This window comes from Electrona antarctica (genome assembly GCF_951216825.1).
Source record: "Electrona antarctica genome assembly, chromosome: 20".
Taxonomy (NCBI): domain Eukaryota; kingdom Metazoa; phylum Chordata; class Actinopteri; order Myctophiformes; family Myctophidae; genus Electrona; species Electrona antarctica.
The window spans coordinates 22845609-22871282 of record NC_136801.1 but is presented as its reverse complement, the minus strand read 5'-3'; the positions used below and the strand labels follow the sequence as shown (position 1 = coordinate 22871282).

Below are 25674 nucleotides of genomic sequence, written 5' to 3'. Positions count from 1 at the left end.
GTCAATGAAAATAAATGTCAGCACAATAACACACTTATATTTGGCTATTAAACTTATTGTGCAGTCTTACACATGCCCAAAGTATGCATTTATTTGATCCTGCTGTTATAAAGGCTCAGTTACAATACAGTCAGTCACATTGTGATGGTATAATAAGCTGTTGTTTTGCTTCAGTGAAGTAAACAGCCGTCTGTGTGTGTAAGCTGCTCAACACCTCGGGAGCTATCCCCCAGTGTTGTTTTTGTCGACTAAAACTAAGACGAAATGTGTTCGTCGACTACCTTTTTTCACTGACGAAAACTAAATGGAAACTAAATTAAAACTAAGCTATGACGACTAAAACTAAGACTAAATATACTGACAATTTCGTCAACAAATAAAAACTAGACTAAAATGCTAGGAAGGGACTAGTGGACAAGAGATCCAGTATAAGTCATTTTACAATTGATTGCATGCTAAAAATAGCAGATCTACAAGCTCACAACGCGGCGCGGCGCGACAAACACTAAAACATTCCAGGTGACTAAAACTAACTGAAAACTATTCAAGAGACTGTGACTAAAATTAAAATAAAATTTTGCTGCCAAAAACAACACTGCTATCCCCTGCCTGTTCCTGCATTGACTGCAGTCACCCATCCAATCCAACACGTAACAATGATTTGTGAAAACGTGTATAATTTTCCAGAGAACAAAATAATGCCGCTTGGAATAAAATGCTGTGAAACTGCATAGCAGTAATTTTCTGTCACCAGTTGGAGGCTGTTGTTGGTATTGTAGGTATGGCTTCATCTGACATGAAAGTAAACAAATGACAAATTATGCCCATAGATTATGATTATATTAAACTGCGAGTATCATATAATTAGCTACAACTACAAAGTTGAGTATATCTTACCTTTTGTCCCAGTCATCCAAAAATGATGTCTCTATATTGAAGAACAGGTCAGATAGATGCTTCTGCTATGCTGTCAAAGGGGAAGGCCTGTTTCTGTGTCTGGTTAGTGGTTACTGTCCCACGATCCCACCCACAACCCCAGCCCTTTAACCCCCCCTGCCCCTCCGACTCCTTTCGCCAAGGGACAACGACTTACAGAGGCTACTCTCTAGAGATATTTACATCGGTATGGATGGTTGCTTCACTGTTGGCGAGCGTAATTTCTTTTAAATGGGAGTTACAATGGTAAATAAGCCATATTTAGCTTTCTTTTATTATTAAAGTGGGCCTATTATTATCATCTTTAAATGCAGCAGGCATTTGAGGATTAATGTCCAGCAAGTTAAGATGGTCTTCTCTCAGGTCTGCATAAAAAAGCACAGCTACTAACTAGTTCTAACAATAAGAAAGCTCACATTGTCTGACCTCAGATTAGATTGTGTGCCCACAGAAACTTGCCTTGCTTCTCTATAGTCTACGTGGCCCCATCTGTTGCAAAACTAATCCCATCTCTGTGTTAATCTGATTAGCAGCAGAATGCTGACCCAGAGTCAGTGCCGCGGTTTAGAGCCTCTAATACATGTGGGATCTTACACGAGATACACGGCTGCTCTCAGATCTGTGCTTTACACGTATTCCTAGAGAGAGGTGAAGGGCCGTGGACGAGAAGGAAGGAGGCAGATCTTGCCTGGAAGCAGTTGCCAGGCATTACTGTATTATGATAACGAATAATACATAAAAAACTAATACGTAAAACAGGACACAGATGTGAGAAAATGTCAAATATTACAGTTTAATGCAGAAATTGCAGAAATAGCAGCTCTACAACCACAAACACTTCACATTGCGATGCATTGTGACCTTGTAGATCTGTGTGGTGACATAATATTTTAATTATTTTGAGCTATAGGTGTCCTATAAATAATAAGAATAAAGATCTGATCTGACACATGTCTATATCCCCCAGAGAGGGTCGGAAAGAGGGTCGGAGACACGCTTTATAAACAAGTAAAATAACTGTAATAACTGTTATATCGTAACGTCCTCTGCGTCCGCCTGCATGTCTCCACCGACGTCGCGGACAACGTGACAGATGACGAGCGGTGCTTTGTTGCCGTGGTCGCTCAGCTCCGGGTTGAACAGAGGGAACAGGGGCTCCGTGAAGCGGCACCCGGTGTAGGAATAGAGGTGAGACCGGGCCGCCGCGTCGTAGAACGACACCGTCCCCTCCTCGTAGTCCACGAACACGCCGACGGTCCGTAGCGGCCTCTGGCGGGGGTGCAGCAGCGCCACCGCCCCATGCTGGCCGCCCCCCGCGCACGCCCGGAACTCGGCTCCCTTCCTTAGACAGATGGACCAGTAGCCACGGTCCGGGCTCAGGGTGACCGCGCCCTTCCTGTCCACGGACTCCCGGGCCACACCCAGGTCCCAAGCCGTCTTGCCACCGACCTCCACGTCCCAGTAGTGCCTCCCGGTGGAGAAGCCCTGCCATGGCATGAAGGAGATTGCAGGGGTCTTTGGATTGCTTTAGTAGGTGAAGTGCATCAGCTCCCAGACAGTGTTGCGTAAAATGACTTATACTGCATCTCTTGTCCACTAGTCCCTTCCTAACATTTCAGTCTAGTTTTTATTTGTTGACTAAGTAATTAAACCCCTGTTTTTCTTTTTTCTTCTAAACATTGCTAAATACCACGCACAAAAATGTAGGATTGATAGAATCGATTATTTGCATAGCAAAACAATTCGATACCGATTATTTGCATTGCAAAACGATACGATACATAGTCAATGTTGCTGTTTTCATTTCAATATACTTCAATTCTTGAAATTAAAATAAATTTTTCGATGCAGTTACTATATCGTTACACCCCTAATATTTAGTCATAGTTTAGTCACCATAGCTTAGTTTTCATTTAGTTTTCGTCCGTGATAAAAGGTAGTCGACGAACATTTTTCGCTATAGTTTTAGTAAATTGGGTCGATTGAGTCGATTAGGGATTGATAGGCAGGTGCCACATTTGACTGTGTGGTATATATGCACCCTAACCATTCAGCAATCGGGTCAGTTTGAGGTAGCTAAAAGTTCAAGTGTTCAAATAAACATATGTCTTTATTTTAACCTTACTCTTATTCTTTCACGCGTTCAAATACAAATACAAATCTCATTTTAAAGGAGCATTCAGTGATGTGGGTGATTTGGAAAACCCCCCAGTTCGCCCCGGTAACCAGATGTGCACATGCACGCACTACAGTGGGGGGGGGGAGACGCGACAGGCCAACAGCACGCACACCAAGGCCCGCCCCCGCTCGATCATGACTGGCGGAAGGCCCCTCACTATCCTGATTGGATGAAGGCTGGGCACACCTAGCCAAAAACGAAACCTACAGATTCTTTGACCCCAGGGGTTAACTGGGGACAGGGAGGAACTCCTTATATGGTCAGCACACTCTATAGTAGGGAGGATTATCACAACAAAACAAAATAGAAGTGATATTTGAATTAAGTGAAATCACTGAATATACCTTTAACCGTACTCTTTCACACGCACACACACACACACACGCACGCACACACGCACGCACACACACGCCCACAAGTCTGATGTGTCATAATAACATCTCTATGGTCATATATGGCACATCATCAACCCACTTGCTGTACCTTGACGGCGAGGACGCAGGGCGCTGTGTCAAAGCGCTGCGTTGAATCGACTACATCCAGTTCAACATCTCCATCCCAGACCCGGGATCCATCCCCTGACACCACCAGCCACGGGTTGGCCGTCCTGGGGTCTAGATGGACATCCTCTGGTCAGACAGACACAGTTTAGATAAATTAAAACCCATTTTGGGGCGGGAACCCCTTTTGGTGTTAGCATTATGTTATGCTTTAGCTATTGAAAAATAGCAGATCTACAAGCTCATAGCGCGGCACCGAGTGCCGCGCTACGAGCTTGTAGTTCTGCTATTTTTGAAAAATCGAAGAACGACTGACATAGAAACATAGCTTTTTCAGAAAACTGTCAGGATTTAGAAGACATTTTTAGAATCTGATCTCAGGTCAAAATGGGTATTGCTCGTAGCACGGTAGATCTGCTATTTTTCAACAGCTAAAGTATAATGTAATGCTTGAAACATCAAAAGGGGTTCCCGTACTGAATGGGTTAAAGGTTAATTTTGCCAATTGGAGGTACATTAAAAAAATAAATCACACTTATGTGAAGTGAGGGCCGCCCAGATTTTTGGGGGCATGTTGATTTTCTCATGTCCATGAAAAATATATCAGCGAGATGACCATAAGTTGCCCTAAACAAACATTACAGTCCCTAGACTTGGCTGGCGTAAAATTACATCATAATGTACCCTAAACATACATTAAAGTCCATAGATTTTGGCAGGGACAGGAAATGGTTATAATTAGGCTCTAAACAAACATTATAAGTCCATAGACTTTCACTTGGCTGGCCTATGACATGCTTTTGGAAAGCCATGGATATTCATGCATTCAGGAGACAAGTAAAAAGAACCAGACAACTGTACCTGTAAACTGTTGCATCCTCTCATGTTCTGAAATTCAACAGAATTATGAAGAAGAATGAGTTAAAGAACATAGAAAAGGTTAGTACAAACAATGTCATGTCAAGGGTCCCCAGAATGATATGCATTTGGTCCCGGACCCCAATCTCAAAATATGTTGTTCCAGGGACCCACCCAGAAGCAAAGATTTGAGTTAAAAATGTTCGCTCTGAAAGAATATATATTCAAAGATTTGCACCACATTTTCAAGAATTTTCAAAAAATCAGCGCTATATCGCAGTGTTAGATTTTCACCCGCTGGGTGCCAAAGCAGCGATATCGCGGTGATAAAGCTTTATATCAAAACAAACCGGCCAACGCTAAAAAACAAACCTCTAGCCTGGTCCGAGACCGCGATGGGCTGTCAAAAACACAATCTTTGGTTAGAATTGGTATCATTGATTTAGACTCAGAGTTATTCGCGTTTTTAGATTTTTGATCCCATCCATTAAAATGTGCTCTGTTATCAAACGAGTAATGTTCCGTCTTTTGATTCATCTCCGTCCTGGGCATTCAACGTTATTAATTAATTAGGCGGAGATCTCCGTCTTGGGCTTTCTAAGTGTTAATGCGCTTAGTTACTTTACACCAATGAGTAAAGAAATACATTTCTTTGTGATGACCACAAATCTGACCTTGAACGGACAGCTTCGTCAAGGCTGGCTGCAGCAGGTCCTCAACACGGGCCACCGCCCTCCTCATTGTCCCGACACAGGTGTGTGTGTGGACACTGATCTCTGACCAGTCCTTTGTGGCTGGAGCTGAGCTGAGAGATGGGAATTTCTAACAACAAATAAATAAATATGAGAGAGAGAGAGAGAGAGAGAGAGAGAGAGAGAGAGAGAAAGTCAAATGATTCAAAGTTATATGGCGAAGAGAAGAAAATAGGGGGGAGTTTTATGTCAAAAATGCAAACAAATTAGTGAATCTACAAGGTCTCAATGCATTCATCTGTTTTATTCCCATTGCTGCGTGTCAGTCAGAACTATTCCGTTTTCAATCTCATTCAAGATGACATCCAGACAGTGTACACTCGTTTTAAACTTAATCTGCATGCTAAAATATGTATCTGAAAACATTATAGGTTAGAAATAAGCCACGAGCTTTGCTGCCTGTCTCCCTGTGACCTTGTAAACAAACAAGCGGCAGGCACGTGCACGTGTCGCGCATGTAACGGAGCCACGTCCGATACCCTGGAGGGATGTGACGGTATATGATTGGCTCAAAAAGACACAGCTTTCCGTTTCAGAGAGATAAAATGACCATATTCTTAATTTCATTACGTCTTTAAGTGCATTACATAAAGGGACACTTCACCCCTTTTGCAACCAGGTCTTATTTTAATGATGTTTGGGAGACAAGAAACACTTTCCTGGGGGTTTTATGTGGGTAATATGTGTTTTTAGATATTTTAGTATTTCAAAGTGTCCATGGTGTCATGGCCCTCCCCCTATCCACACAGAGGAGCAGTGCACCAAAGCATTATGGGAATTGTAGTCCAGGAAGGAAGTGAGCCCAGTGTCCAATTGTCCATGACATCATGAACACATTGAAATACTAAAATATCTAAAAACACATATTACCCACATAAAAACCGATGGAAAGTGTTTATTGTCCCCCAAACATCATTCAAATAAGATAAGTGGCAGCGGTGGCCGAACGGATAGCAGAGCGGTCTTGATACCGGAAGGTCGCCAGTTCGAATCAGCGGTCCGACACGTTAAAATTACCACCGCTGAAGTGCCCTTGAACAAGGCATTGAACCACTACGATGAAATGTTCTATGAGCAGGGCCTGGCTGGAAACAAGTTCTTGAGCTTAGCCCAGATACCCTGGGTAAATATAGTAATCATTTCATTTCATTTCTGGTTGCAAAAGTGGTCCTTCAAGTAAATGTCATTAGTTCCTTTCCAGCGCTGCATACCTGCAGCACATGGAGGTGGTCTTCAGTGTGTAAGAGTGTGTCCAGCTCTGCCCGTCTCCCCTCCAGCAGCCGGAGCTCGTGCTGCAGCAGGGAGACGAGGCCCTGGGCTCTCCTCTGGGCCTCCGCCTGCATCTCCTCCATGCTCTCTATCAGCTCCGCCTGGCCTCTCTCTATGGAGCGCAGCAGGGCACTGAACACCTGCCGGACACCTTCCATGTCCTCCCTGGAGTTCGCCTGGAAACGGCATGCAGCGAACACAAACACAGCATCTTTGATTTCGTCGACTAAAACTAATCAATTACAATTTACAATTTAGGCATTTAGCAGACGCTCTTAATCCAGAGCGATTTACAATAAGCAAGAACAAAAAGCATGGCAACACAAAAAGTAGTTATCATGAAACACGTGTAAGCTATGAACGTAACAGTGGAATATCTATAATGAAACTATACATATAAACTATACATACTATCTATTATACATTTGAAAACATGTGCCCAAGCCCAGGAAAGGAACATAAAGTCACCAGCTACTACGTCACTGACACGCTGCAACACGCTGCAACACACACTGCAACAACACACTAACACGACACAGCCTTACCCTCCGCGTCGATCCACGGCTATCTCCTCATGTCGCGCCGCACGGCCACACTCACCAACACCCGCGTAAAAACTGTCATTGCACTGACACTACAGCCGCCTCCCGTCCAGACTCACAAACAATATCAATATCAATAATAAACACAAACACGCCACAAGCACCGACACCCCCGCCTAATTTGTTGCCAGGTCTATGAAAACAAGCCCAGAAAAAATGCCATTCAACACGCTACTTACAACTCGCTTACAATTCGCGGACCTGGCAACACTGCATCCTGTTTTCCCATTGGCTACGGTTGCTACAACACGCATTTGCACTGCATCTTGGGAGCAACACAGCTTAATGTAGGGGTCACCGATTGCTGTGCTACATCCCCCTCATGTTCTCACCACCCCGTTCGGCTACACCACACACACTCACCTACACAATTCTCCACATGCAACACAGGGCCCTTATTGGCTAGCCCCCTCACATGGCGATCCCCACGCAACACAACACAGGCCAGCCACACACACACACCCACCCACACACACACAACGCCCACGTTCGGAAATATCGCACTGAGCGCACTGTGCAAACCTGCCGTGGTACAAGCGGGACAAACCGACGCGCATATATGGACACGAACAACAACAACAACAACACTACACGCACACGCGCGCGCTGCAACAACACACAGCTACGTACAGTGTGTGTGTATGTGTGTGTGTGCGTGCGTGCGTGCGTGCGCGGGGGGGGGAATTTGGATCGCCTCGCGATGCAGCGAAAATGCCACTACACTACACAGGGCTCGACAGTGCGACTAGGTACTCGCATTTGCGCCTTACAACATCACCGTGCGAGCTGTAACATTCACTTTGTACCACCGGTGCGACTACACAATCCGAACTTTAAAGCTACACGTTGCGCAGTTTACATCCAAAAGAATGTGTCACTCTCTCGGTTCTGCACCGCTGCTGGAGAAGTATAGCACTGTCGCAGGCAGCGCAACTAATCCCCCCCCCCCCCCCCCCCCACACACCCCAGAGACGGAGGAGAGAGAAGAGAGCGAGACAGACAGAGAGCACACACGTGAGTCCTGCAAATTATATTGACCCAATATTAATTTGTACAACCTAGCAAAGCATAAGATATGATGGTTTGGAGAATAGGCTGGTCTCTATTTTTACAAGACATAAGCCATTGCATACAGGTTCTCAACCTTTTTAATTTCAAGGACCCCCATAACTCTGAGAGTAAAACCAAATGGACCCATAACAGTCCCATTTGATTCCATTTGTACAGTATCAGAGTTAAACGTTATAAAAGAGTCCATTTGGTTCCATTTGTACACTCTCAGAGTTACAGACCTGTAGTGTCCACTTGGTTCCATTTGTACACTCTCAGAGTTACAGACCTATAATGGGTCCATTTGGAACCCCCTCAAGGAACCATGAGGGTCCCTGGATCACACCTTTGACAGCCACTGCTTTACATCTATACATAACTAATATAGAGCATATTTGATCCATTTATTGTTATGGATAAGAACAACAACACTACACGCGCGCGCGCGCGCACGCGCTGCAACACAAAACAGCTGCATAAAACGCGTGTCACTGTGGACTTCTGTATCTGTGGACTTCTGTATCGCAACGCGGGGCAACGCAACTCTGGGATGAGCGGGCCGAAGGCCCGCGAAATTCTAGTCTATTATACATTTGAAAAGGTGTGCCCAAAACGTGTGCCCAAAGCAGGAAAATAAAGTCACCAGCTACGTCACTGACACGCTGCAACACGCTGCAACACACACTGCAACAACACACTAACACGACACAGCCTTACCCTCCGCGTCGATCCACGGCTATCTCCTCATGTCGCGCCGCACGCCCACACTCAACAACACCCGCGTAAAAACTGTCATTGCACTGCCACTACAGCCGCCTCCCGTCCACACTCACAAACAACATCAATATCAATAATAAACACAAACACGCCACAAGCACCGACACCCCCGCCTAATTTGTTGCCACGTCTATGAAAACAAGCACAGAAAAAATGCCATTCAACACGCTACTTACACACACTACCACTCGCTTACAATACGCGGACCTGGCAACACTACAGTCCCTCTCCCATTTGCTCAAAGCCCACCACGTGACCCACACAGGGAGGGAGACGATTGCGTGATGCTTCTATGTACAGGATTCTATAGGTCACCACTTTTGGTGTGACACACACACGGCTTCTGTTTACTATGCGTTGTCAACACGTGCTGAGTTGACAAACATTGACCGATTTCGGAGAACACTGATAGTTTATCCTTTAGTAATTAGGCTGTGGAAGTATTCACACTAGGCAACTCTTGCATTTATTGGGATTGGCAATTTGGGGAGAAAAGGAGGAGGAGGAGGTGATCAAGCTCCACAACACCACATTGGTAGGTAGGCTCAAGGCTGCATTTATTTTACTTCTTTTTCCTCTCGAGGGTGCATGGGATGATGTGAACCCCTCCAGCAGGCTAGGGAGCACCGCTCCGGTTAGCGGAAAAAGACCGCGGGGTGCGGGTTGCCACGTATTTTTATAAGTAAAGTATTTACATTCAATTAAAAAAATATATATATATAATACATTTTAATTTACGTCATATTTAGCGGCATTTCCACCTAAATTCTCTGTTCTTTGTCAATGGCAAATATTGAGACGTGTGGGGACTAAAGCTGTATATAGGAGGGCCCTCAAACACATTCTTTGATAACTTTTCATCGTGCTCCTACAAACAAAAGTGTGCTACTAGCCGCGATTACATACACAGTTAAAATAATAAGAAATTTGCGCCAACGACTGCGTCGACACCTGGCGTGGAACAAACGGGACGAACCGAGGCGCATATATGGATAACAACAACAACACTACACGCGCGCTGCAACACAAAACAGCTGCATACAACGCGTGTCACTGTGCACTTCTGTATCTGTGGACTTCTGTATCGCAACGCGGGCCAACGCAACTCTGGGATGAGCGGGCCGAAGGCCCGCGAAATTCTAGTACTATACATATATACTATAAAAGTGCTATGACTACATAAAATGCAATTCTAGTTATGTCTATAAGTTATTACAGTTTTTAGAAGTCATTAGAAGTTATTAGAAGTTATTAGAAGTTATTAGAAGTTATTAGAAGTTATTAAAGTTCAGTTAATCACAGCAATGTGTTAGATTCCAGTAAAGATGACCGTTTACTGTTGTCATATTATGTTGACTATTAATACAGGACTGTTTTGTATAATACATAAAATGTATACCTTTGTATTAGTTCCACACAACAACTCTAAGGTATATTAATGACATTCAATTTCGATATTTACATGTCTGCATGTCTTTAAAATGGCCACTGAGAATACTTGAGTCTAGTTGACCAGAGGGTGTGCGTTATCTTCACAGAGCTATAATCGCATGCATGATTCATTGCTGGGCCTTAATTATTGTTTTGATAATAACATTTGGTTATTATGTTATATTATCGATTACACAATCTGCATTTTTAGAATGTGCATGTTTGTAATGTAGAATGCAGAATGCAACCCACTTCGCTGAGCTCCATAGAGTGTTTGATTTCGTCCACCTTCTTCAGTCTATCCTGGATCATCTGCTCCACCTCCGATGTGGTTGTTTTCAACCGAACCTGGACATCACAACAACAGCAAGAAAGAGAGACAATGTAAAATCATCAGCAGAACGCATATGATGTAATATGATGTAACCAGGGGGTTGGGAGGTTAACACCTTGATGGCCCGGACCTATTTAATCCATTAATAAAATGTGCCCATCATTTATAGTGCCCGGACCACTTTTACCGGGGCACCGGAAGTTGTTGTGAATGTCTGTGTAGCAGCTAACAATAGCCACACCACTCTAGAGTCGATCGACAACAACGGGAGGTAAGAATAAATCTATCGCGACTAGCGACAGGATCTTTTTTCAGAATTAGACGGGATGATTTAGATCGCGAGTTATGAACGTTTTAAGATTTTCGTTCGCTAAACAGACAGGGAACATTTTCGATGATGTGTCACTGTTGTGCAACACCGAGGATTGGGCAACAAGCGCTCCTAGGCTGTGGAGCGATGCGATCGGTTTTGATATCATTAATCTCCGTCCCGTTTATCAATCTCCGTCTGGGGCACTTGACCATGAACTTGAACTTGACGGTGATCTCCGTCTGGGGCCTCTAAACTGTTAATCAATCACTCTGCTTTTGATACATCCGCCCATCATTATTTTTGAGGGGTACTAACCCCTCCAATGTCTGTCTTTCAGACATGACGTCATGTGGCAGCCAAGTCTATGGACTTTTTATATTTGTCTCATCCATGCACCCCAAAAATATGCATGCCCCCACCAAATCAGCATGGTAAATACAATGGTAAATGGTGCATTTATATAGCGCCTTTATCCAAGGCGCTTTACATAGATTGTGCATCAATTCACCCATTCACACACACAGACGGCCCGTGGGGCGCCCCCTGGTGGCCCCTGGAAGAATAAAAAAAATGAATCAGGCTTGTCTCACTAGGGGAAAAATTGTATGACATGTACAAAAACAGGGCTTTCCCCTTAGACGTGGCAAAACCGCACAACAAAATGTTTTTTCTTTGTTATTATTTTGTTTAACAAGTAACAAGCAATGCAAAACTAAATTCTGGATATGGCGGTTCGAGCCTGGGTTTCAGCAGATGCAATGAGGTAGAGAAAATGATCTGACTCTCAGGCTTATCTCACTAGAGGAAAAACTGTCCGAGATGTATAAAAAGGGCTTTCCCATGTGCTTCCCCATGTTAGATGAGTGTTTTTTCTTAGTTTTTTTGAGGGCCTCCTATGTCCAGCTTTTAGTGTGTGTCCGACACAAACATTTAGACCCGAGGACGATTCTACAAATGTCTTCTAAATCCTGAAAGTTTTCGGGTGGTGCTCAACAATTTCATGTCAAGGACCCCCAGAATTATCTGTATTTGGCCCCCATCTGAAAATATGTAGTTCCAGGGACCCCCCAAGAAGCAAGTTGGAGATAAAAATGTTCGCTCTGAAAGAATATATATTCATTCTTGCACCACATTTTCACTCGGTGCCACGTTATGAGCTCGTAGATCTGCTATTTTTCAATAGCTAAAGTATAACATAATGCTTAAAACACCAAAAGGGGTTCCCGCCCAAAATGGGTTAAAATAACCATTGACAATGAATGGACAATTTTACATCATAGTGTACTGTAAACACAAGCATTGATGACGAAGGTGAGGACGCAAATTGTGATTGGTCGGAATGAGATGATGTACGATGATAAGAGGCGCCCCTAAAAAAAATAGAAGCAACCTCACCAGTGTTGTTTTTGGCAGCAAATTTCTATTTTAGTTTCAATCATAGTCTCTTGAAACGTTTTCATTTAGTTTTGGTCACATTTTAGTCACCTGGAATGTTTTAGTGTTTAGTCTAGTTTTGAACTGGAACATACATGACTCAGACATCCATTGTAAACTTTGCGTGGGCAAAAAAAATAACTTTCCTCAGCGAAACTGCTTCAACAAGTCTAACTTGTCTAACTTGTTGAAGCATGCATGTTTAGAGACGCACAAGAATGTTAAGCTGACTGAAAACACGCCCCACACCGCACAGGCAAACCAACAAACAGACTGGATTTCAGTAGAGATACCACCGCCGGCACGTTAAATGGAGACTATCTGAAGAAGCTTGTGTGGTATAGACTCACTGTAGGAGATGTTACCGCAGTATCCACAGTTGATTCGCCCATCATACCGATCATAGTCCATCAAAACACCTGTGAGGTCCAATGTCCGGCTGCCACAAAAAGCCACCCATCCATCTTCAACTGCTTATCTGGAACCGGGCTTCCAGCAGCAGCGGTAACTAGTTCCAAGTTTCCAACAGAGATATCCAGACTTCCTTTCCACTACATCTCATCTGCAGCCATCGTCATCGTCATCATCATCATCATCACCACCACCACCACCATGACACTCACCTTATCTCCTGGATGCGACAGCTGCCTCCACCTGAAGAGAAGAGTGTCGGAGCTGGAGGGCAGAATTTCAATCCTCCATCAAATAAAGAATGATGAGCTGTTCCTGGATTCATTCGATCATGTTCCCATTCCTCTGCCCCCCGACCCCGAAGCCAGCCCCTCCACCGAGGAGCTGGATCTGACTGTCCCCGCCACCGGCCTTGAATGTCCCCGCGGCGCTCCACCCTCCAAGACACGGGAGTATGATGCGACTCTCCCCGCCGATGGATTTGCACGTCCCCGCTCCAAGGCTCGGGACCTCGATCAGAAAGTTACTCTCCGTCTCCCCTCCATCCAGGAGGGTGCGAGGCAAATAATCACACCCTCGGCCAGCTCCACTCCTGGACCCTGGACAACGGTCCCACAGGGGAAGCATGGAACGAAGCCTCTCTCACACGCACCGCCACCCATATCCATAACTAACTCATTTTCTCTCTTGGACATAAATGAGTTCCCCACATTAAATCCGAGCGCGTCGTCCAACCCCTCGCTGCCCAGTGTATCGTCCCCTGTAAGTCCATCCACCTCCTGCCAGAAACAGCCACGTTACAATTTGCTAAAATCCGCTGTAAAGCGCCGCTCGGACGGTCCCCCAGGGTCTCATCCCTTGAAGAAACCCACCCTCTCCAACACCTGGAAACCGCCTGGCAAGAAGGCTCTACAGAAGCCCACCACCCCCGTAGTTATTGAAAATAACAACAGTAACACCACTCCAACTCGACCCCCCGCACTGCATGTCCGCACACCCACCCCACCACCCCTCCTGTTGATCCACCCCACCACGGTCATTATCGGTGACAGTCAAATCAAATGTATCCGTTTTATGAATTGCATTACGCACTGTTTTCCCGGAGCCACCACAGCCAAACTACTCGATAAGCTCCCCGGTCTGTTAGCCTCACTCCCCTCACAGTCAAGAACATCATCTTCCACGCCGGTACAAATGATCGCCGGTCTGAACAAACACAAATCCATTTTCAACAAATTTTCAATCTCCTCCGTAAATCTGGAAAAGTAGTGTACAATGTCCGGCCCGCTGCCCACGTCCTACCACTAGTCTCGCCTTATTTTCACCCATCATTTTTATTTCTATTAATACTCACACACAGTATTCAATCCCTGTTCAAATCGGCCAATGACCGCACTATAACCCCAAATCCCACGGAATTAAGATCAACAACCTAATTTATCCACCCTGCCCCCCTACATTAATCCACCACAAATAGCCCCAATCAACACTAGATCCTTAAACACACCACATGTTCCCACACATATAAAACCCATTCATGTCCTTGTTTTAGACAGAAAAATTATTAGTACTAGTACCTCACACCGTGGTGTAGTTCTCCGAAACCTCTCCACTTTGACAAGAGAACCTCCACAACCCAAATGCCCCACCCCAGTTAAAATGGCCCTATATAATGCAAGATCCATAAACCAAAAAACTGCCTTTCTTAATACTCTACTCTCTGACTATACCTTAGATTTTGTATTCCTAACCGAAACATGGCTCAACACAGATGAGTCCGCCCCACTTATAGCAGCATGCCCAGCAAACTATTCATTTTTCAGTTCACCTAGATCTGGACGTGGTGGGGGCATAGCTGCTATATTTAGAAAAGATTTTAACTGCCACCTAGTTAATACTGACCACTACTCCAGCTTTGAGGTTCAAATCATTAAAGTGGATTCAGAAAATCCACTATTAATTGTACCACCAAAATCCAAGGATTTCATTCCTCAATTTGCAGCATTTCTCACCACCATCATGCTCAACTGTGACCAGGCTTTGATTCTGGGCGACACCAATGTCCATGTCTGCTGCCCTCACAAGCCCCTAGCTAATGATTTTATCCACCTAATCGAGTCCTTTAACTTCTCACCCCTTGACACTGGTCCCACCCACAGGCTGGGTCACACATTGGACCTCGTTTTATCCTATGGTTTCAACACTATTAATATGAGAAAAATAGCCCCATGTCTATCTGACCACTACACCATTTTATTTGACGCCGCTCTCCGCCTCCCTTTATCAAAACTCTCAAACTGCCACATTATTTTCAGAGGCTCTCATTGCTGCCCCAAACACCCGTATCATTGAGGCCTCGCTATCACAAATGACCACTGAGGAACTTACTGCCCTATTCAACTCCACATGTGCCACCATTTTAGACACTGTTGCTCCCATAAAAGAAAAAAAATCTATGCCCAAATGCTCCCCCTGGCTTAACGATACCACCAGAGCCCTGAGAAGGGAATGTAGAAAGTCGGAGAGGAGATGGAAATGTGACAAGCTCCAGATCTCCTTCGACCTAATGAAAAACCACCTCCTCAAATATCAGAAAGCTATAAATGCAGCTCGTACAACATACTTCTCAAACCTCATCTCCAATAACTCCCATAATCCACAGATCCTATTCAAAACCATTAACTCTGTTATCCACCCTCCCCCCAGCACTAACCTGGACATTTCCACTGCAAAATGCAATGAGTTTCTTCAATTTTGTATCTCCAAAGTCAACAACATTAGACCGAATATACCCCCACCCACTTCTGACCTATTGACCCCATCAGTCTGTACCTCCACATTTCACAGCTTCCTTCCCATCACACTCCCCACCATTATCAAGATCATCTCTACCATGAAACATGCCACCTGCCAACTAGACATTGTCCCCTCTGCCCTCCTGAAAGAGGTCGATGAGACCGCTGGTCCCAGTATCCTCGCAATAATTAATAGCTCCTTGGTCACTGGCACAGTTCCGACTTGCTTTAAGCACGCAATAGTTCAACCCCTCCTGAAAAAACCCAACTCAAATTACAGACCCATCTCCAAATTACCATTCATGTCTACTCGAAAAAGTAATTCTCACTCAGTTAATGCCATATCTCCAGCAAAACAATATCATGGAAAAATTTCAGTCAGATTTTAAAACCCACCACAGCACAGAATCCTATCTTAAAGATAGAAGCTTCGCCGTAAACATGGGCAGCTTCTCCTCTACCCCCGCCAATCTCTCCTGCGGAGTCCCCCAAGGCTCCATCCTAGGCCCCATCTTGTTCTCCCTAGCTCCCCCTTGGCCAAATTATCCGACAATATAACATCTCATTTCATTGTTACGCAGACGACACTCAACTCTACCTCCCCCTGAAACCCAATGACCACTCCACACTCACCAACTTAAATAACTGCCTTACTGACATTAAATGTTGGATGGCACAAAATTATCTCCAACTGAATGACAGCAAGTTTGAGGTCGTACTATTTGGTCCACCTGATTCCACTACTCAAATCCAAAACAATCTCGGCACCCTCTCCACTTCTGTCAAACCCCATGCCAAAAACCTAGGAGTATTTTTGACTCAAACCATTTCTCTCCACACACGACCTTGAAATAGTCATCCATGCACTAATATCATCCCGGTTAGACTACTGTAATGCCCTCTACACTGGGATTAGTCAGTCATCCCTGTCCCGTCTACAACTTGTTCAAAATGCAGCAGCCAGACTCCTGACCAGCACCAGGAAGAGAGATCACATCACCCTGTCCTGGCCTCTCTCCACTGGCTGCCGGTCCGGTTCAGAATCCAGTTCAAAACCCTCCTGTTTGTATACAAAGCCCTTAATGGGCTGGCCCCCTCCTACATCACCGACCTCCTATCCTATCCCCCCTCTACCAGGACCCTCAGGTCAGCAGACAGGGGTCTCTTAGGGGTTCCGCACACCAAAAAGAGGCTCAGGGGCGACCGCGCCTTTGCTGCCGCAGCCCCCACACTGTGGAACAGCATTCCCCTCGCCGTTAGGTCTGCGCCCTCCGTTGAGTCTTTTAAATCACAACTTAAAACATTTTTATATTCACAAGCCTTTGCATCACTGACATGATCTTGCACCTTTCCTTTTAGATTACTTTGTCCTATTTGCCTGTTGTTCTACTATTGACGTCTTCTGCACTGAATTGTACTGTATTGTATTGTATTGCATTTTATTGTATTGTATTGTATTGTATTCCACTATATTCTGCCTTGTGAAGCACTTTGGTACAATGAGAGTTGTTTTTATGCTATATAAATAAATACATTTGATTTGATTTGATTTGATTTAGTCTAGCCAAAATACATTTTAGTCGACTAAATCACCTGTAGATTTAGTCGACAAAAATCTTATGATATTTAGTCGACTAAAATGTATTTTGGCGGGCCTTGATGCCGTCGTAATGGCTGATTTTACACTTGCTGAAAATAGCCGATCTACAAGCTCACAGCGCGTCGCGCTGCGAACACAAACATTTTTCGTCATAGTTTTAGTCGACGAAAACAACACCGAACCTCACCTTACTCTCTGCGCTCTCCCTCTCGACGGGGACCGTGTCGTGGCAACGGTGGTCGCTCTCCGTGCACAGCACGCACACACACCTCTGGTCGCTCCTGCAGAACAGCTCCAAGAGCCGCTGGTGCTTCTTGCACATGCGCTCTTCCAGGTTCACCACGGGCTCCATCAGCTGGTGAGTCTTCAATGTGGCGACCCTGAGGTTAGGGTGATAATATATCTTTCAAACACTTACCCCATGAGGCTGATTCTGAACATGTCTTCTAAATCTTAATCGTTTTTTTCTGATTAACTTATGTTGCTATAGAACGTCACAGTCCCGCCCCCTCGAGAGACCCGGAAAGGAATTCCCAGTTCTTTTTCCTCATAGACATTTCAAAAAGTATTTATTTAAAGACGTTTACGCTGCGGACAAAGCCAACTCGAGTTGTGATAAATCATGACAATAAACACAATGTTTTGGGCCGAACAAATAATTAGAAAGAAGAAAAAAACGGCAGGTTACAACACCTTTTTTGTTGTTTTTCTTCTTTGTAATTATTTGCTTGGTCCAAAATATTGTGTTTGTTGTCATGATTTGTCACAACTCAAGTTGGCTTTGTACAACGCTTAAAAGGTATTTAAATAAATACTTTTTGAAATGTCTATGGGAAAAATGCATTGGGAATTATTTCTTGGGCCTGGCGTCGTCATGAAAGGGTGCGGGACTGCGACGCTCTATATCAATGTTGTTCAAACTTTTTCAAGTCAAGTCAAGGATGTCAAGGACCCTTAAAATGATATGCACTTGGCCGCCGACCCCCATCTCAAAATGTTTTGTTCCAGCCGAGAGACCAATATGCCGATAGGCCAATACGCTCACAGCACACTCACAAGTTGTGAGTGTGTAGATTGGCTAATTTCACTATTTGTGCAATTTGGGGGAATTTATTTCCTTATTTTCTCTTGGCATTTTCATCAGCATGGGGGACAATCATCATTGCTGTACAGTATATCACCCTGTACGTAGTGACTGACTGTACCTTTCAACAGAACATGATAAGCACTCAACACAAGGACAATTTGTTTTAAAAAACACCTTCTAGATCCTAGCCAAAGTTATCTGATAAAACCTGAACTTTTCAGGATTAAAATTCAAAAACAGCAAAAGTAGCAGATCTACAAGCTCAAAACACATCGCTTTGTGCTATACGTTTCGAGCTAGTGGATCTTCTATACTGTACGTTGTATGCTTTTGTGTGACGCTATAGTGTAGCTAGTATGATAGCATGACACAGATACTTTTCGGGATTGAAGATTTAACAACATTTAGGCTTTCCAGGTCTAAATGGGTTACCACCAGATATCGGCACTGTCTGAAACTGGGACCAGTGTTGTTTTTGTCGACTAAAACTGAGACGAAAAGTGTTCGTCGACACCCTTTTTTCACTGACGAAAACTACATGGAAACTAAAGGAAAACTAAGCTATGATGACTAAAACTAAGACTAAATGTATTGACAATTCCGTCAACAGATAAAAACTAGACTAAAATGTTAGGAAGGGACTAGTGGACAAGAGATCCGGTATAACTCATTTTACACTTGGTTGCATGCTGAAAATAGCCGATCTACAAGCTCACAACACGCCACAGCGCGGTGCGCTGTGAGCTTGTAGATCGGCTATTTTCAGCAAGTGTAAAATCAGTCGGCATCAAGGCCCGACAAAATTCATTTTAGTCAACTAAATCAACTGTAGATTTAGTCGACTAAAACTAGACTAACACAAAAACATTCCAGGTGACTAAAATGTGACTAAAACTAAATTAAAACTATTCAAGAGACTATGACTAAAACTAAAATCAAAATTTGCTGCCAAAAACAACACTGACCGGGACAAGACCTACCTGAGATGTGGCTCCAGGTGGGCCTCGCAGTAGGAGGTGAGACACACCAGACAGGACCGCAGGGCTTTGGCCTTCGTCCCGGCGACGCACACGTCACAGAGCAGCAGGTCCCCGGCAGCTCTCCCGTCCTTCAGCCTCCTCGCTCGGATCAGCTCGGCCATCTCTTTGGCGAAGGTGTTGGGGCAGAGCCCTGGCTCTCCTCCGGGGAAGGTACACTTGCATCGGGGACACGCGCGGCACACGCCGCCGTTCCAGTGTCTTCTGATGCAGGCGGAGCAGAAGCTGTGTCCGCAGGGGACGGAGACGGGGTCAGAGAACACGTCCAGGCAGAGGGAACACAGGAACTGATCCTCGGACAGAGGCGTGGTGCCGCTCGAGGACATCGTCTTCACGACAAATGAAATGATAGAATTTTGGTCAACTGGGCTTGGAATTATCAATTAATCACTTGGATAAATACGTACTGTGTATATAGTTACATAGAACAATCAAGGATCGTACAGTAGCACTAGAAGCGGTATTAACACCTATGATGCTATAAACGTGTATACACGTCCTAGCAATAAAAAAATTGCCAGTTTACCAACTCGCCGTGATTTAGTGTATTTTAGTTTTACTTCACCTTCATTTAAATTGCATTGAATTGAGAGAGAGAGAAACTAGTTGTTTAGAGTTAACACTAGAGAAAGTAGGAATGCTAAAAGTTTAAACACCAAAGTACCGAAACAATGTAATTCATAGTAAACAATTCCTGAAATGGTAGGCCTACTTATCATTGGTATTCACATATACTCACCTTTGTATCATCATCTAGTTGACCATTTAATTTTGAATCACTTTGGAAATGAACTATAACATCTGTGAGTTTGACATACTACACTGATGAAGACAGCATGTTAGCATAACGATGAAGACATTGATGAAGATTTTTTGCCGTGGCGACTTGGTAAACTGGCGAGTTCTCTACGGAAACTCCGAAGTGCATTGGACATGTATACACGTTTTTTTAGTCCTTTTTGAGTGGTGCAACCACTCCCTTACGGAGCTATGTGTGTGGGTGGGTGGGTGGCTGGCTGGCTGGGTGTCTGGGTATAAGCACGAAAACAGCATGGTTATTTTTCACCACCTGTACACACACACACATGCACGTATTAACTGTATATATGATGTTTTTGGGTGTGCCAGTACAGTACAGTACAGTACAGTACAGTACAGTACAGTACAGTACAGTACAGTACAGTACAGTACAGTACAGTACAGTACAGTACAGTACAGTACAGGTACCGCCACACGGTAACTCTGTCATTTCTCAACCGTTTTGGATGCAGGGCGGCTCGCCGGATTCGCCCCAATCTGCTTGGCACCCTAATGCCTTTATTCTGAAGGACTCTGGCAGCATCATTAGTGTTAAAATGTTTGTCCGTTCGTTCTATAGCTCTTAACCCATTTAGACCGCATTTTCATTGATTTTGTTTTTTTTTCTTTTTTGGGGGGGTTGGCCTCTCCTTCTGCACCATACTCCTTGCTGTTTGCGCATGCGCGTTGCCGTTCACTTCCCTGTTTACGGCTCAGAAAGAATGCCTCGTATCTCCTAATATAGGGAGCTCTCCGTGGTTTTGACCAGATGGATATACTAAGCTCTTCATTTCTGACTTCAACATGCCTCTCGTTCAAAATATATGAACGCCAGGGATTATCCAGCGACTTTATCGTAATCATAGCGAGGTAAGCAAGCAACATTATTTCTGAGTAAAAGCTGCCATATCTGCGCGGCACCCCGAGCTGCTATTTTGCAAGTCATGTGGCAGCATCTGAAACAGTGTGTGCGGTTGGTTGGGATGGCTACGGTCTTTGATGATCTGGCAAACTTTGAACTTTGCTGACACAACATCGTAAACAGTATCCAAGGTGACGGTCCAAGGCAACAACAGCGTTATAATCAGTGGTGCAAAGTAACTAAGTGCATTTACTCAAGTACTGTACTTAAGTAAAATTTTGAGGTATTTGTACTTTACTTGAGATGAGTATTTCCAATTTTCAATATTTCTACACCACTATCTCAGAGCCAACATTTGTACTTTGAATTGAATTATTTGAAGTTAGTTACTAGTTACTTTGGAGATTTGAATTTTGATTAGAAAACCGTACATTAACCACTTCAACCCTATACATTTCGGTCATTTGAAAATAGCAGGTCTACAAGCTCACAATGCGTCGCAATGTGACACATTGTGAGCTTGTAGATCGGCTATTTTCAAAAGCTTTGTACACATTTTGAACTTGTGAAATGGGACATTCTGCAATTCTGCATCCTGTACTTTTTCCACCACTGGTTAACAAAACCCAATTACCAGCAGTACAGGTGAACATAGCCTCTAGACTGAGGAAACTTGGTACTGAATCAATCAGTAGTGTAATTTTTAAAACAAAATAAAAGGCTACTAGGCTACTAATTACTTTATAGTAGCCTAAACGTTATGATATGATAGGCCTACTTTATGAGGGGAAAACGAGTTCAAAGTCGAATCACAATCTAGGGCTGTAGCCATGTGCTGAAACTCTCTGAAACGTATAATGACATTAAATAGGACACAATCAGTGTATTTTACCATAATGCGTTACATACATACCAGTTGGAACAGTTCAAAGAGTGGATGTGCACTGCGTTGTCGTTTGTAAACCAAACGTACCGCCGAACTCTGACGAACCCGAACCGAAGCCACACACTGCTTGTTTTCTTTTTACAGCAGTCGTCGCCGGTGCAGAGCAAAGGTCCAAGTCGTCTGAACACGAAGCCGCTCTGATGGCGTAATGCTGACCTCTACTGTTCAATTTGGAAACTACACTAGAATGAGTTTACTAGGGCTGTATTAATATAACAGTTTGAAGCATAAGCAGACAGTAGCCTACAGTACAGTACTACAGTTAAATGCAAGGTCTGCTAAGAGGATTAAAAAACCCAAGAAAGCACCAAGGCTTGTTTCCATTGGGGTTCTCCATTTTCAATTAATCATACATACAAACATACATAATATACAGTATTAATAATAAAATAAATAATAATCATATACCGGTAAACGGTTCGAAATCAAAATAAATAATGTTTTTCACAAATCAGTCTATAGACACATTACTACTTCCATATGATCACCAGATGTTCAGCCTTCTAGTGCCAAGGAAGCAAGTCCAGTAGAGGTTTTCTGGCTTCATAATTTGTCCGCTGGCTCTCAAAGTGGGGGCCAGGGACCACCGGGGGTCCTTGATGGGTTCCAGGGACCCCCAGCTAAATAGCCTCGCAGGTAGCAGGTCTAAATGACTCATAGTTAGTGTACTGTCTGTGGCCAAATGCATCCCAATGCAATCCCACACTGTTTTTGTCTCCACCAGGCCGAAGGCATGGGGATAGGTAAGGTAAGGTAATTTTATTTATAAAGCGCCTTTCAAAACAGTTGTTACAAGGTGCTGTACAAGGTAAAATAATAAAATAAAACAAGAACACACATAGTCAACAGTAAAACAGCAATAACAATAATAAACAAAGCAACAAAAACAATACATGGAAATATATACAAGCAGAACAAAACTATTAACCAAAATATTTACGATACAAATGTGTTTTTAGCAGCTTTTTAGTAAGTATCAACTGACTCTGCATTTTTCAAGTTAAGAGGTAACTCGTTCCACAGAGTAGGTGCTATGGAGGAGAAGGCTCGATCACCTTTAGTTCTGCTTGGTAGCAGGGATAATCAGAAGGCCTTTATCAGAAGACCTAAGTTGTCTCGTATTTAGCTTAGGGTGGAGTAGCTCAGTTAAATATATTGGTCCCAGCCCATAGAGGGATTTATAAGTAATTAATACAATTTTAAAAACAATTCTGGAGTCAATTGGTAACCAGTGTAAGGCGGCGAGCACAGGTGTAATATGCAACCTTCTGTGTGTATTTGTTAACAGTCTCGCAGCGGCATTTTGCACAAGCTGGAGACGATGTATTGAGGAGCGACTCAGGGTGGTGAACAATGAATTACAGTAATCCAAGCGGGATGAAATAAAAGCATGGATAAGTTTTTCAAGATCCTGTGAAGTTAATAAGCACTTAATCTTAGAGATGTTTCTCAGTTGGAAGAAACAAGTTTGGACGACCTTTTTAACCTGTGGTTCGAAATTCAATTGGTGATCAAAAATAACCCCTAAATTATTTGAAGTCTTCGGGTAATTGGCCGTTATAGCCAAGGACTGCTGTATTTCAGCCTGGATGGTCTCAGGTCCTATGATCAGGATTTCTGTCTATTAGAAAGTTAGAGTATGTTTTGCACTCCGTCCGTGTGTGTGTGTGTGTGTGTGTGTGTGTGTGTGTGTGTGTGTGTGTGTGTGTGTGTGTGTGTGTGTGTGTGTGTGTGTGTGTGTGTTTGTGTGTGTGTGTGTGTGTGTGTGTGTGTGTGTGTGTGTGTGTGTGTGTGTGTGTGTGTGTGTGTGTGTGTGTGTGTGTGTGTGTGTGTGTGTGCGTGCGTGCGTGTGCGTGTGTCCCTCCGTCCGTCCGTCCGTCCGTAAGAAGAAATGGCACCCTTTTCACATTGGCCTATTATAGCGCCACCAGGAGGCCACAACCTGCCCTGCCCTGGTGAAGACCTGTGGGGCATTTGTACTAGTCTGACAATTATACTAACTAGGCTGTCTATGTAGGCCACTTTTCAGTCAGTGGGAAATATATGTGGGCTATATATTCCAGAGCCTAGGGTCAGCCACGGCCGTTTTTGGGGGGGTCAATAATGAGAGGCTTAACAGGCTTATGGTGTTCAACAAGTTCAGCCAGGTAAAGAGGGCCAGCCAATTGAGGGATTTAAAAGCAATTATCAACATTTAAAAAAATCAATCCTAAATTTGACAGTGGAGTGAGGCCTGGTTGCGCTTTTATGTTTAATATTGCCATGTTTGTAACCGTTTAAGAAAAGCAATAAACCACGCGAGGTCCCGGGTATTTTTTGAGAGTGTCGGAGACACACTGAGAGGCGTCTCACTACGCCTCTCAGCCATTATAAAGCTGTGCCTTAGTTCTGTTTTTAACCTGTACGGTACCTTGAGTGCCCTGAAAGGCACCTTATAAATAAAATGTATTATTATTATAAAATACCTGGTAACTTGTAGCCTGGGCAGCATTCCTTTTCAGGTTTGTGATCCAGTCGGGAGTGGATGATATCGCTACGTCATGTTGTAGTATTGTTTTGTAGTCAACAATCATCCGGAACTTCCTTTTCCCTCAAACCAGCTGCAGGCTACGAGAGCTTGTATTGTTATTCTTCCGGTTTGAGGGAAAAGGAAGTTCCGGATGATTCTTCCTGCCTGATGACTACAAAACAATACTACAACATGACGTAACGATATCATCCGCTCCCGTCTGGATCATACGGCACCTTTGTAACACAGACCAGGCTTTCCTCCAAGGTGGAAAGCCTGGTGATGCGAGGTTAGGTAACCTGAGACCTCATGTGGCTTATTGCTTTAATGCAAAACATACTAAAGGACACAAAGTGTGTTTGTGGGTGCAGCACTGCCAGGGTCCACAGGTGTTCACAGATGTTAAATAGCCTTCTCCAGTCTTCTCCAACCAATCACCTCGAAGCAAGGGATGGAAATGATGAAATGATGCACGGTGGCACAGTTGGTAGTGCTGTCGCCTCACAGCTAGAAGGTCCGGGGTTCGATTCCCGCTCGGGGCGCTGTGGGTGCTGTGGGTGCTGGCGGCGTGTTTCCTCCTCCGCGTCATCAGTGCCCATACCCGAGGCGGGGTTGGCGAAAGGGCCTTTCTGTGCGGAGTTTGCATGTTCTCCCTGTGTCCCCTAGGGTAGGTACCCTCACAAAAACATGCAGTAATCCTGGTCTCTAAACAAACTGCCACCCCCTGGCCAGCCGGGGCGCCTGATGGAGGTGAAAGGAACTGGTTGGAATAACGTGTTCCTTCCACGCGCTACGTCCAACCAGAGAAACTCCCCTCTGTCACGTGTAAAGGAGCAACTTGGACACTCAGGCAGGAAGGAAGCATGAGTTCAAGTCCGTTGCTCTCCCCATGTCCCCCATATATGGGGACTAGGTTGGCGGAGGGTGTGTTGAGAGCCCAGGATCACATTAGATAATTGACACAGGGGTGAAAAAAAAAGAGGAAATGATGGATGGAAATGAAGCTCCACCCACGCGGCATTCTGCCGCGTGGGTGGAGCTTCATTTCCATCCATCATTTCCTTTTTTTTTTAAATTTTTATCCCTCGATTTTGTAACCCATTTTTTTCGGATGTTGGAGGTGAAAGTTCCAGCAGAGATGTCCAGCCTTCCCTTCTCCAGAGCAACATTAGCAACTTCCTCCTGGGGGATCCC

At 44.3% G+C, this 25674-nt stretch overlaps 1 protein-coding gene across 1 annotated transcript; it reads right to left on the bottom strand.

Annotated features, from left to right (window-relative positions):
- Positions 1 to 1793: 1793 nt before the first annotated feature.
- Positions 1794 to 22057, bottom strand: LOC306913023 (E3 ubiquitin-protein ligase TRIM39-like). The gene is made up of 9 exons (XM_079489520.1): positions 21939 to 22057; positions 19309 to 19694; positions 17429 to 17621; positions 10607 to 10702; positions 6437 to 6670; positions 5148 to 5295; positions 4477 to 4503; positions 3599 to 3744; positions 1794 to 2421 (listed from the first exon to the last, which is right to left on the bottom strand). Exons 2-9 carry the CDS (start codon positions 19689 to 19691, stop codon positions 1966 to 1968), a joined length of 1683 nt encoding a protein of 560 aa, XP_079345646.1. The 5' UTR covers positions 19692 to 19694; positions 21939 to 22057; the 3' UTR covers positions 1794 to 1965.
- Positions 22058 to 25674: the final 3617 nt, after the last annotated feature.